General features: G+C 46.7%; 1 protein-coding gene across 17 annotated transcripts in view; it reads right to left on the reverse strand.

Annotated features, from left to right (window-relative positions):
• Positions 1-13,628, reverse strand: part of ZNF618 (zinc finger protein 618) — a 638,793-nt gene that overhangs the window by 228,921 nt on the left and 396,244 nt on the right. Inside the window, exon 1 of one of the 17 annotated variants that reach the window (XM_029611902.1) lies at positions 13,150-13,269. The exons of the other annotated variants lie outside the window; for them this stretch is intronic. Within the exon in view, the coding sequence (XP_029467762.1) occupies positions 13,150-13,180 (31 nt within the window). The 5' untranslated portion in view covers positions 13,181-13,269. Of the gene's footprint in view, positions 1-13,149; positions 13,270-13,628 lie in introns of those variants that run through there. 17 annotated transcript variants of the gene reach the window in all.

Here is a 13,628-nt window from a genome sequence, read left to right on the forward strand (position 1 = left end):
ACACTGACAATCGTGTGGAACATCATGCCGGTTTACAATTAACAATAAAGTTGGAGAAATTACAATGAACAGGGAAGGGGAGAAGGCTAGAAAAAAGCGAAAGGGAGAGAAAAGAGGGAAAGAGTTAGCAAGGAAAATTAAAGAAACAATTATATTATAAGAAGTAGGGAACATAATATCTATACATGGTTACAAGGTAAATGGGTATAAGCAAAAATATGTAGGTATATTCAAAAACATTACAATATATATACAATTTTAAGATTACAAAGTATCAATGGACACGAAAACGCAGTCTTACACAATATACAGTATTATGTGGGCGCAGGAATTCGAGTAATCGGTGCGAAAGGAGCCAGGGGCTGCGAAGGGGTAACGGGTAGGGGGTGAGAAGCTGACTGAATGAGAAAGGAGGGCTAGGTTTGGTTTGAGTCAGGGTAGGCCTGTTTGAACAGCCATGTTTTGAGCCCTTTTTTGAAATTACGGAGGGAAGGCTCTAGACGTAGGCAGGTGGGGAGAGAATTCCAGAGGGTGAGGCCAGCGATAGACAAAGCCCTTTGCCTTGTGATGGTATGGTGTGCGGATTTGAGTGTTGGGCAATGAAGGGTACCTGCTAGGGAGGTTCTGGATGGGCGGGTGGAGGTGCAGAAACGCGGCATTTCCTCAAGCCAGGTGTGGTTGTGTTTGTACAAGGTGTTGTATAATATGGTGACGGTTTTGTATTGAATACGGAGGTGACTGGGCAGCCAGTGCAAGTTCATTAGTACTGGGGTGATATGGTCCCTTTTACGTGTGTTAGTTAAAATTCTGGCCATGGCATTCTGCAGGATTTGTAAGGGTTTTATGGTGGATGCGGGAAGGCCCAGGAGGAGGGAGTTACAGTAATCAAGTTTAGATAGGAGGGTGGTCTGGAGTACTAGGCGGAAGTCTTGAGCATGCAGGAGGGTTTTAAGCTTTTTAAGAATGTTAAGTTTAAAGAAACCCCCTTTTAGGAGAGTGTTGATGTGGGGTTTGAAATTTAGATGTTGGTCTAAGGCAACACCTAGGTCTCTGACGGAGAGCAGGGTGGCGTTATTGATGGAAGAGTTGAGGGAGGTGGCTTGGGAGATAAGGTCATGTTGATTAGATATTAAGAGGATTTCAGTTTTTGAGGTGTCTAGTGCGAGCTGGAGGTTGGATAACAGGGCATTGATGGATGCAAGGCAGGAGTCCCAGAATTGCAGGGATTCGTTGAGAGACTTTGTTATGGGGATGAGGATTTGGACGTCGTCTGCGTATAGAAAGAACTGCAGGCCGAAGTCAGAGAGAAGGTGGCAGAGAGGCAGGAGATAAATGTTGAAGAGGGTGGAGGATAAAGATGATCCTTGGGGGACGCCTTGAGTGAGGGGGATATGTGAGGATTCGTTGTTTTCAATTTTTACTACGTATTTTCTATGGTTGAGGTAGGAGGTAAACCATAACAGGGGTGTGTCAGAGATACCTATCTCTGCTAGGCGAGAGATCAAAAATTGGTGGTTGACAGTGTCGAAGGCTGCTGAGATGTCCAAGAGGGCAAGAAGATATGATTTACCACGGTCCATGCCTTTAAGAATGGTGTCAGTGATGGTTAATAGGAGATTTTCAGTGTTTCTGGCTTTACGGAATCCAAAATGAGATGGATGTAGGATACAGTGGTCTTCTAGAAAGTTTGTGAGTTGTGAATTAACTACCTTTTCCAGTATTTTGGATATGAAAGGCAGGTTGGAGATTGGACGGTAGTTAGCTGGGTTGGAGGGGTCAAGGGAGGGTTTCTTGAGGAGGGGTTTAACGATTGCAAGCTTGAGGGGGTCTGGGACTTTGCCGAAGGAAAGTGAGCAGTTGATTATGTCAGTAAGGTGTTTTGCAATGGTGGTGGGAATAGCTAGGAGAGCTTTCGTCGGATTTATGTCAGAGGTGAGTGTGGATGGTTTAATCTTTTTTAGGATGGATTCCATCTACTTAGTGGTTGTGAGGTCGAAGGATGCGAGGGTGGCCTTGTTGTTATTGGTGAGTAGAGTGATCGGTGTGGGGTTTGTAGGGAAGTGTAGTAGTATGTTGGTTATTTTGTTTTTAAAAAACTGAGCTAGTTCTTCACATTTACCCTTGGCATTGTCTTCAGTGATAGTATGATGAGTGGAATTTGTGAGCTCTGTGACATATGAGAAAAGGGCCTGTGGGTTGAATTGGTAGTCGTGGATTCTGGCGGAATAAAAGTCTCGCTTGGCTTGCTGGGTGGTTTGTCTATAAGTGTGCAAGGTGTTCTTATACACTGCTTTGTGGGTAAGTGATGGTTGTTTACACCACGTACGTTCTTTGGAACTGAGGTCTTTTTTTATCCTTTTTTTTTTAAGTTTTTTTTTAAGTTTGTGTAAGGGGGATCTGTTTGTGGAGTATGGGGCAGGTGTCATTAGCTATAATAGTTGTGAGATTGTTCCAGGAGAGTAGCGCAGATTCAGGGTTGGAGAGGTCAAGGTTAGTGGATGCTTTGTCAAATGCTATGGTCAGGTCCTCTGGCGAGCATGGTTTACGGAAGGATATAGTTTTGGTCTGCATGAGTGGTGCTGGATGGGGGGTGTTTGTGGAGAGGAGGACGTTAATGAGGGAGTGGTCGGACCATGGTACTGGGGTGGTAACAGGTGAAGTAGTCAAGGTTATATGGTGGTTGATGAAAATGAGGTCAAGGGTGTGACCCCCTTTGTGTGTGGGTGCAGAGATGAGATGCATATAGCCTAATGCTTGGAAGGTGTCCAGAAGGATTTCGCAGGCGTGTGTGTGTGGGGGGGGGGGGGGGGGGGGCGGACATCAACGTGGAGGTTGAAATCACCCAAGATAACTGCAGGGGAGTCGGACTTGATGTTGTCGGTGATGTACTCAATGATAGGTGAAGGGTCAGGTTCGAGGAGGCAAGGGGGGGCATAGATGAGGCAGACCTGTAGGGTATTGGATTTGAAAAGTCCTGCTTCAAGTCTGGGTGGGTTGGGATTTTAATTTGAGGTATTTTTTTGCAGCTAGGAGACCTCCACCTCTTTCTTTTACCGTGTTTCCCCGAATATAAGACAGCGTCTTACTTTCTTTTTACCCCCAAAAGTCCCACTATGTCTTACTTTCAGGGTATGTCTTATATTGGAAAAACAGTCGAATTTTTTAAATACCTGTCGGAGGGCCGCATGGGTCCAGGCGGCTGGCGGCGGGAGCCGGGTGGTCGCGTGTTACCGTAAATCTAGGCCGCGGGCGGGTGGGCGCTTGTTCCAGGCGGCGGCGGCGGGTGGACGCGCGTTAAATCTAGGCCGCGGGCGGGTGGGCGCTTGTTCCAGGCGGCGGGGGGGGGGGGGGGGGGGGGGGGACGCGCGTTAGTTCGAGACGGCCGGCGGGCGGCGGGTGGTCGCGTGTTAAATCTAGGCCGGGGTCGCTGCCCCACCGGCAGTGAATGAATGCGAGCCTGTGCGACCCCGGCCTAGATTTAACACGCGACCACCCGCCGCCCGCCGGCCGTCTCGAAATAACGCGCGTCCACCCGCCCCCCCCCCCCGCCTGGAACAAGCGCCCACCCGCCCGCGGCCTAGATTTAACGCGCGTCCACCCGCCCCCCCCCCCGCCGCCGCTGCCGCCGCCTGGAACAAGCACCCACCCGCCCGCGGCCTAGGTAACACGCAACCACCCGGCTCCCGCCGCCAGCCGCCTGGACCCACGCGGCCCTCCGACAGGTATTTAAAAATAATTTTTTTACTACGTCTTACTTTCGGGGGATGTCTTACATTAGCCGACCCCCCTAAAATTCCCACTACGTCTTACTATCAGGGGTGTCTTACTATCGGGGAAACACGGTAGTCTTGGGATAGAGAAGATGTCATAAGACTGAATAGGGAGCTAATTAATGAAGACCTGGTCTGTGCTCTTTAGCCACGATTCAGTGATGGCGCAGATGTCAGGATTGGAGTCTGTAAGCAGGTCATAGAGGATGGGGGCTTTCTTTAGGATGGATTGCACATTAAAAAGGGAGATGGCAAGGGTGGTTAGACCCAGGAATTGTGTAAGAGGGGAGATCATGATGGGGACTAGGGATTTACGCTGGTGGGAGGGGTGAGGGAGTACAGGGGGGGGTTTATGCATATGGGGAAGGTGTAAACGGGGAATATTTAGACAGAGCATTTCGGGTGGAAGGGGAGAACCTGGGAAAAGGGGGGAAATGAGGTCTAATCAGGGGGGAGCTGGGAGTGAAGAGGCACCTTAAGGGGATCCTAGGTGGGTTGGTCTGTGAAGGAAAGAAAGGTTGACTGTGCTCTCAGAAAGTAGTGCACCAAGCCACTACTGGGAGGTGCTCCAGAGGTCTACTCGAGGGGCAGCTCGAGGGGGTGTTGGAGGGCGAGGGGGGAGAGCGAAAAGGAAGACAGATTTAAATTCCAGGGGATCTCTGGTTCTGCAACAGAAATTACAGTTAGTGCACAAAGGACGCACAAAGGGACGCACTAAGGGGCAGGCCCCTTAGGTTGCGCAGTGCCGCTGCAAAGAGCTCCCACCTTGATTGATGGCTCGGGAGCTCAGGGAGGGTCCATGGGCGAAGCGTCGGCGGCAGCGGGAAACTTTTTTTTTTTTTTTTGCTTTTCTGTTCTCTCGGGCGGTGCTGTGGGATGGCGTCTCCTTCCCTCTCGGGCTCCGGCATCACTCTCTCTCTCTCAGGCTCCGATCGGTGGGGCCTCGGGTCGCTTGGAGGGGGCCTCAGTTCGGCCTCGCGACGTTCGAAGAAGGCCTCGATGCGGTGGCGGTGGTAAGAGAGGGACACGAGGGGGCAGCGGGCTCGACCCCGGTCAGTTTGGGCAGGAAAAAAAGACTCACCGCTGCAAAGAGCCCTGGTTTAAAAGGCTGTTCAGCCGGCCTCCCGGGCGCCAACGTGGGCCCAGCTCCCACCTTGATTGGTGGCTCGAGAGCTCAGGGAGGGTCCTGTGGGCGGAGCGTCGGCGGCAGCGAGAAACTTTGGGGTTCTTTTTTTTTTGTTTGTTTTTTTTTAGTTCTTGATTTTTTTTTTTTTTTTTTTGGCTTTTCTGTTCTCTCAGGTGGCGCTGCGGGATGGCGTCTCCTTCCCTCTTGGGCTCCGGTGTCGTTCTCTCTCAGGCTCCGATCGGTGGGGCCTCGGGTCGGCTTCGGGTTGCTTGGAGGGGGCCTCAAGTCGGCCTCGCGGCGTTCGAAGAAGGCCTCGATGTGGTGGCGGCGGTAAGAGAGGGACACAGGGGGGGGGGGGGGGGACAGCGGGCTCGACCCCCTTCTAAGCCCCTTCCCCAGTCCTCTTGGTTTAGGCTTCTGGGTAAACCGGTGATGAACTCCCTCACCAGCTGAGGAACTTGGAAATTAAAAGTAGGTTCCCATGAACTCTCCTCGAGGCCGGAACCATTCCAAAAGATGCTTATTCCACACCCTCCTGGAGTCTTAGATCTCCTGGTCCTTGTATTCAGTATCTTCTTCAGAGGTTACCCTCCACAGGTTTAAGAGGGGGTCATGAGGGCCAGACAAAAGTATTGGCTTGAGGAGGGAGACATGGAATACATTATGTATCTTGGGTGGAAGCTTCAACCGGTAGGCCACTGTTCCCACCTGGTGGATAATAGGGAATGGACCAATAAACCTTGGTGCAAATTTTCCTGAGAGCATCTTGAGATGCAAGTTCCAGATACTTAGCCACAGCAATTTCCCGGGCTTGAATTGTGGTGCTAGCTATTGCATCTTGTCTGTTTGTTTCTTGAATCTGCTGGCAACCACAGTAAGGAGCTGTTGAGTCTTCTGCCATAAGACTTTGAGATCCTGGTCCATAGTGTTGGCTGCAGGGCAGGAGACTGACACTAGAACGGGATGTGCTACACTAGGATGTCTGCCATACGTTATTTGAAAAGGTAAGGATCCAGACAAACTCCTGACATGGATATTGTGGCAGAACTCTGCCCAGGGGAGGAGTGAGACCTAGTTGTCCTGACACTCATTAACACAGGAGTGCAGAAACCCCTTAAGGTTGATTCTCTGTCTGGCCATAGTTTTGGAGATGGTACGCAAATGTAAAACCCAAGGAGATTCAAAACATCTTGCAGAAACCTTTCCAGAAACAGGCTGTAAACTGTACTCCCCAATCAGAGAGGATATGCATTGGTAGTCCATGTAGGTGAAAAGGCATGTTGGACGTAAAGGAATGTTAATTTTAGTGCAGATGGAAGTCCAAGAAGAGATATGAAGTAAATCTTGGAGAAGTGATATACCATTACCTAGATGATGGTGAAGCCATTAGAGAAGGGACAGTCACTGACAAAATCAGTGGCCAGGTGGTTCAAGGTTTCGAAGGGGCTGGCAGTGGCAATAACAACTCACAGGTTCGAGTATGAGAGCCCTTATGGGCAGCACAAGTGGGACAAGATTCTATGTAGTGCTGCACATCTTGCTTCACTCAAGGCCACCAGTAATGGCGGAGCAGTAATTCCAGCTTAATGGCACTCAGGGTGTCTAGTCAGACAAGAGTTGTGGGCCCATTTAAGAATCTTCTCTCATAATCTCTTGGGAACCATTTTCTCTGGCAGGACATGTGCTGCAAATGTGACCACATTCCTTGCCATGTCAATGATGTGTCAAGAGGGCTACAAGAGTCTTCAGTCTTAAAGGACCTAGAAAGGGCATCGGCCCATTGATTCTTCTCTGCCAAATGGTACTGGAGTTTGAAATTGAAGTGAATGAAAAACAATGACTATCTGGTTTTAAATTGATTGGAGAATAGTACAGTTAATGCAGTGGCAGAGTCTCGGCCTGTTTGCTGAATACATTAATGAATGCCATAAACTGGGGTGGAAGATCCAACAGAGCTGAGGAAACAGACTAGACAACTGGTAGGTGGACCTGGGAGAGGCAGCATTCCTGGCAAGAGGGGCTGTAGCATTCCCCAGTGTTTCAAGGGGTTACACAGCAAAAGCCAGAGTAATGCAAGAATGATGGAGTTGATGGCCTAAGGTAGAATGTAGAAGAAGATGGTCCCCTGGCATAGCAGTGCGGTCTGGAGGATTAGTGGTAACTTGTTGAGAGCTAGACATCCAAGCAGAGGTTCGCCTTATATGGAGAATATGGTAACTTTGGTTGGCAGTGTGTTTGCAGATTGTATTGGCGAATTAAATCCTCCACCTGCTCCATAATCCAGAAAAACTTCAGTGTGGACCATGGTGTTTCTGGTGAAAAGGTGAACTGGCACAAATAGTTGGGGAAAGAAAGCAGGTGAACCTAGGGTTTCCCCCCCAACCAACCCTAGGCTAAGTAGTTTCCCACTTTTTCCAGGCAACACTGTGAAATACCTCTGTCCTGTGCATTAAAGGCAGAGATTAAGCCGGCTATGCCTGTCTCCCCTCCTCAGTGAGGTAGGCCCTACTCGGCTGCAAGGTTTCCTTCAGAAGCAAGGTAGCCAGGGCATCTGATGCAGGAAGCAGAGGTCACTGGAATTTGCTAGTTAATCAAAGGGGTCGGCAGAAGTTCCCTCTTTCCCAGGCTCATTCCTGGAACATGAGATCTACTATTATGGCCAGAAAAATAAGACCCTCAAGTGTGGGCGGTATGTCCCAACCTGCTGGGTCATCCTTTATTCAGTCTGTCAATCCTTGCCAAAAGATGGCCGTCTGCTTGTGTTCATCCCAAAGGAGCTCAGAGGCCAGCGTTCAAAAGCGAGTGATCTTACTCACCCCTGGTGTGGTTGCATTGACTGATCTGAAGCAACTCAGAGGTGGCAGACAAGGTTCAGCCTGGCTCTTTGAAGATTAGATGAAACTGGCATAGAAAGGTATCCAGAATCTCCATCATTGGGTCCTTTCGCTTCCAGAGAGGTGATACCCAGGCCAGGGCAGGACCACCCAGCAGGGACAGCAGTAAAATTACCATGGTATGATTAGAAGGAAAGCTGGAGTCTGTAATTCAACAAGCATGAGGCACTGATTGATAAAGCCACTGCAGGCCTTAGGATCTCTGTCATATCTGGGAGGAGGCGCAAGGTGCGGTATAGGTTCCGGGACATGAGCGGGCACAACTGGAGGTGGTGCCATAGGGGCTGGTGCTGGTAGTTGGGCCTGGATAGCATCCATACGTATAGCAAGGCCCTGGAGCAAACCAATTATTTGATTGAGCTGCTCCTTGTTGCTGTTTAACAATGTGGGCCAAACTATTATGGCCTGAACTGAGGGTGTATCACAGAGCTGAAGCCTCAGCAAACTGTCATGGTCGGCATGTTTGACGCAGCCTAGTAGGCAAACCCACTATGCCACACAGACAATCGGCGGACATGTCCTTGCTGGGATGGGAGCTGGAGCTTTAGCTGTACCAGCCCAGTTTTCCCTTGGGTTGAGCCTTTGGGTTTCAGAGGCAAGCAGGGAATAGGCAAAAGTCCCTCAATGGGTCGATAGGAAGCATCTAGGTAGCGATAGTGGTCAAGATAGACAGCATGCAAAGCATAGTCAAGTTCAGTCCAAGGGTTGAGGTAAGCAGCAGGTCCAGGCCATGGGTCAAGGCAGACAGCAAATCAGAAAGAAGTCAGAATTCAAGGCAGGGGTCAGAACCGGGAAGTCAGGCCAAGACAGACAAGATAGAAGGTGGGGAAACAAGACAAGGCAGGATGGACTGGGCAAGACAAGAGAGAAGTATGGCAAGGCAGGGACCATGCAAGGAGGCAAGGTACAAGGACGAGGAGACAAGGCAAGAGAGCAAAAGAGCAAGAACACAATCAGGAACAGAAACAGAGACGATGCACACAGGAACTACCAAAACTGCAAGGCAGGAGGACCTTTTGCTTAAGCATCGCTGTCCTGTAGATGGGCCTTTAGATATCCTGAAACTGATGATGTCATTAGAAGAGCCAAAACTGAGTTTCTACTATGGACCCTTCAAAAGTTGGAATGTTAGTCGTGCATGCCTAGAGGAGTTTGGGGAGGAGCAGCATGATGCCTTTCTGTGGTGCCCAATGGTCAGCAGCATTCCTACCATGAAGGAGGCTGGCAGCATGTAAGAGTGAGTGAGGCCGGTCCTGGTGCTGACCTGTGGCCAGCCAAGTATAACAGGGATCAGTCCTTGGTCTGGTTCTCTAAAATATTTTCATCAGTGATATCGCAGAAGTGCTACTGAGAAAGGTTTACATTTTGCTGATGAAGCAAAATCTGCAGCAGGGTAGACACTGGAAGGTGTGGAAAATATAAGGAGAGTTTTAATGAAGCTTGAGGAATGGTCTAGAGATTGGCAGCTAATATTTAATGCCAAGAAATACAGGGCTATGCATTTGAGTTGCAAAGATTCAAGGGAGCAGTACAATATAGGGGGACAGGCTCTTCTGTGCATAGAACAAGATTGAAATATGGAGATGATTATATCTGATGATCATAAGGTGACCAAACAGGTAGACAAGGTAAGAAAAAAGTCTGAAAGATGTTTGAGTGCATAGGGAGAGGAATGTTTATATAAATCTCTAGTGAGAACTCAATTAGAGTACAGTACTGGAGATTGCACTTTCAAAAAGATATAATCCGGATGGAGTCAGTCCAAAAGGCAGCTACTAAAATGGTCAATGGTCTTCATCATAAAGCATATGGGTACAGATTTAAAGATCACTAAACTTATATATACCTTGAAGGAAGGGGGGGGAAGATATGATAGATATGTAAATATCTCCAAGTAATAAATGAACAGGAAGCTCTTGAAGAATGAGTCATGAAATGAAGGTTAAAGACTGTAAACTCAGGAGAAATCTAAGGAAATATCTCTTTATAGAAAGAATTATGGATGCATGGAGCAGCTTCCTTGTGCAAGTGGTAGAGAAAAGGGTAGTATTAGAATTCAAGAAAACATAACAAGCACAGAGGATTGCTGAGGGAGAGGAAGGGACTATATAAAGCAGAGCAGGAGATATTGATAGGCAAACTGGATAGGCCATATGGCTTTTATCTGCCATCATGTTCTAATTTTCTATTTTTTAATTACATCATATTCTTATGGTTTCTTGTCCTACCCAAGTTAAATTCCTCTTGGCCTTTTGATATCATCTGAAAATTGGGTATGGATTGGAAGCAAAGCTGAAATGTGAATAGGTGATATAACTGTGTGTGCGCCTTCATGGAATACATGGATTCCCCCTAGAAATACCTCTCTCAGAATCCTCAGAGACACTCCAACACATCCTGAAAATATAGTGTGCATAACTTCCAAAATCAAAAATGTATTAGGTGGTGTCACTGCATAAATGATTTGTGAAATATGCATATTTGAAAACATTCATATTCTGCTGATCCTATTATCCTCTTTAGCTTACAGTAAATACATGTAAAACAATGTTAACTATATATAGCACCAATACAACATAAAACAAATACTAATACAATTATATCAGCAATACCACCTAAAATGCAATCAGCAAAAATAAAATCTCTAAATTAGTGCATTAATAAAAATAAAAAAACAATGTTTCAGCTAACAATGTTTAATCCTTCTCAAGGCCTGAGCAAAATAATTTGCTTTAACCTTTTTTTTTTTTTGGAAAGGACACAGATTTAAAGGATAGAATAATGGATTCTGTTACATTTGCTGGTTGCAGCAGCCTACCACAACCAGCTGTATTCACCCTAACACTGATGGACCCAAAAAACAAAGCGGTAGCCGATCCAGTAGGCTGTGTAACAGTGAAGACAATAGGAATCGGATGATGAAAAGCAAGCCCTTTATTAAGAATGCCAGACTCTGGCCGAGTTCGAATTTGCAACCTATTGAATATTATTGTCTTCACTGTTGATATCACATGGCAATGCTGTGTGGATAAGAAAGAAGCTCTTCTGATTTGATACGAACTCAACCACGTTGGAGGAATATCATTGCGATATCATCAATGTTAACCAATTCAAGTCCTGGTTCAATCAATTGCCCCTGAGGCAGCTCTGTACAAAAGAGCGAAACTCGGCCAGAGTTGGGCATTCTTAATAAAGGGCTTGCTTTTCAACATCCGATTCCTATTGTCTTCACTATTCACCCTAACACTGCCAGACACTCTAGGCCCCTCTCCGCGGCAAATGCCATTGACCTCCATCTGCGTGGCAGGATGCTGCCAGAACCGCCACCACAGAGCATCTCCCTACATGCACATGGAACAGACATCTCTGCCTTTAAAGGGCATGAGGTGGAAAAAGGTCATAGTGCCCCTTGATAATGTCACCACCTCAAACCCTAAAAAAGGGCCCATCAGACGCCTCTGCCTTGCAAATGGTACTTTACCTTATGGTTCATGTTCTCCAGCCCAGCCAAGCCTCGTCCTACATGCCAGCTCAGTCCAGCCCAGTCCAGCCTTGCCTCTCTTTGCCTTGTCTTATTTCTATCCCTGTCCAATCTTTGTTGACTCCCCCCTGCCTTGTCCTTGGGTCTCATCTTGCCCTGTCTTGTTGCTTCATTCTTTGTCTGTCTTGTCCTGTCTCTCCAGTTTTCATCTCAGCTTTGAATATCACCTTGCTGCCTGGATCTGACCTTAGTCCTGAAGCTTGACTATGTCTTGTCTACCACTAGCCCTGATTCTTTGACTATCTCCATACTCTGTCTTAATTCCCTTGAACAACCTGTCCTGCCAGCCGCTTGAGTCAAAGGGCTCAACTCGCAGAAAGGTGGCTGGAACAGGTGAAGTTCTAGCCTGCCCATGTCAAAATTCGTTCTCCAGCTGCCGGCATAGGCCTCGTGGATTTGGCCTTGAGGTAGCAACAATGCTACAGCATGAAGGATTCTTGCTCACTCTGCCCCTTACAGATTCATCTTTTCTAGGATGTTAATGACTTCTATTTCAGATATGAAATCAAAATCAGATATTCTTGAAGATTGTCCAGACAGTAGATAGATGTAAAGGGATGTACAATTGACTGCGTTATAGCTTTGCTAATATCTTCGATAGAACAGCGCTTAGATGAGCAACTGAAGTCACCATGGCTCTAACTTGATGAGCTGTGACAGTTTGTGACTTGGAGGCCAGCCAGTGAATAACAGTGTGCAATATAGTCAATTGGAAATATGGAAGTACATATTCAGCCATTGAGCGGCTGAATATGTATGATTATCCAGCTATTTAGCTGGATAATCATAAGTGCACTGCTGAATATTCAGCAGTGCACTTATGCTGCAGAATATACCCTGTATTTTAAAGTTAGCTGGATAAAGTTAAATCAGCTAACTTTGGTCAGCCCTATGCCCTGACCAGAGCTGTCAAATAGTTTAGCTGCTAACTCTGAACATCGAATAAGCCAGTAACTTATCCAGCTAACTCAACTCATCCCTTATCTGCCCATTCTTTGCCCCTAACTCAGCTAAAATCTTTTCCAGATAAGTGACTTACCTGGGTAAGTTGTGCCTGCTGATTCTAGCCAGATATTCAGCAGCGCCACTTAGCCGGATAAGTAGTACTTACCCGGCTAAGTACCATTTTGAATATCAGCCTCAATATATCTAACAACTGCTATGCCCATTATGTTAGGATTAGAGGAGTTAATCAATGGGTCAAACTCTCAATGCAGTTGAGTTCTCCGTAAGTAGTAAGCTATGGCCTTCTTACAGTCCCGTGAATGTAGGGGCTTCTCGCTCCTATGTGCATGCGGCTTTTGAAAAAACATGGGGAAGACAATGGCCTGATTAATATGAATCACAGAAACAACTTCTGGCAGAAATTTTGGGTGAGTATGAAGCACCTCTGTTGTCAAAAAACTGAAGATAAGGCAAATAACAGATTAAGGCTTGTAATTTGCACACTTATCTTGCTGAAATGATTGTCACTAAACATACCATCTTCCAGATAAGGAATTTCAGTGGAACATGGTTTGAAAGGAAGTTTCATTAATTGAGCAAGGACAAAGTTGAGATCACAGGACACAACAGGTTTTGAGATTGAATTTTGTATGCCACAATGCCATTGTGAATTTGGCATAAGGATGGTATACTGCAATGGGATTCAAATTTACCTTCACAGAAGTGCAAGTACTAACAAAAAAGGGGAGAACAGGTATCTAAGAAGATCCTTAAGTAGCATGCAGAGGGATCCAGGGATGTTGAATAAAACTAAGGCAAAAATCTTTTCCACTTAAAAGCATATAACCTCCTCTGCACCATGGTTTCTCTGACCTTGTCTCTGAAAAGATTCTCTCTGGAACATGGGATGTCTGCCAGTTTCATGAACATCGTCCTGGAAGCTGCTAGCATATAACTAAGCCATTCATCGGGCTTCAATAGCAGCAGCCACTCCTTGAGATGGAATATAAAAAGATTTGATGATGGAGCAAATGCGTGTAGGTATTGGCACCATACAATGCAGGCAATCAAGCATCTCCCACCCACCCCTAAGCAGAATCTGAGAGTTATAGACTCAACACATTTAAGGGAACAAGAGATATTTTCACACCAAAAATCAATCAGGGATTTATCTAAAACAAGGAAGTGGCCCAGCCCTCATCAATAAATTAATAATTGTCCCCTTGCAGGTCTTTGCCAAATTAGCATTAAATATAACACACAAATTTAAAGGATTTTGGTTTACAAATCCCTACTCCCTTATCAACCTAAATTAACTAAAAGTACAATATTAGGATACAGACAGCAGTCCA

Source organism: Rhinatrema bivittatum, chromosome 8, assembly GCF_901001135.1.
Source record: "Rhinatrema bivittatum chromosome 8, aRhiBiv1.1, whole genome shotgun sequence".
Taxonomy (NCBI): domain Eukaryota; kingdom Metazoa; phylum Chordata; class Amphibia; order Gymnophiona; family Rhinatrematidae; genus Rhinatrema; species Rhinatrema bivittatum.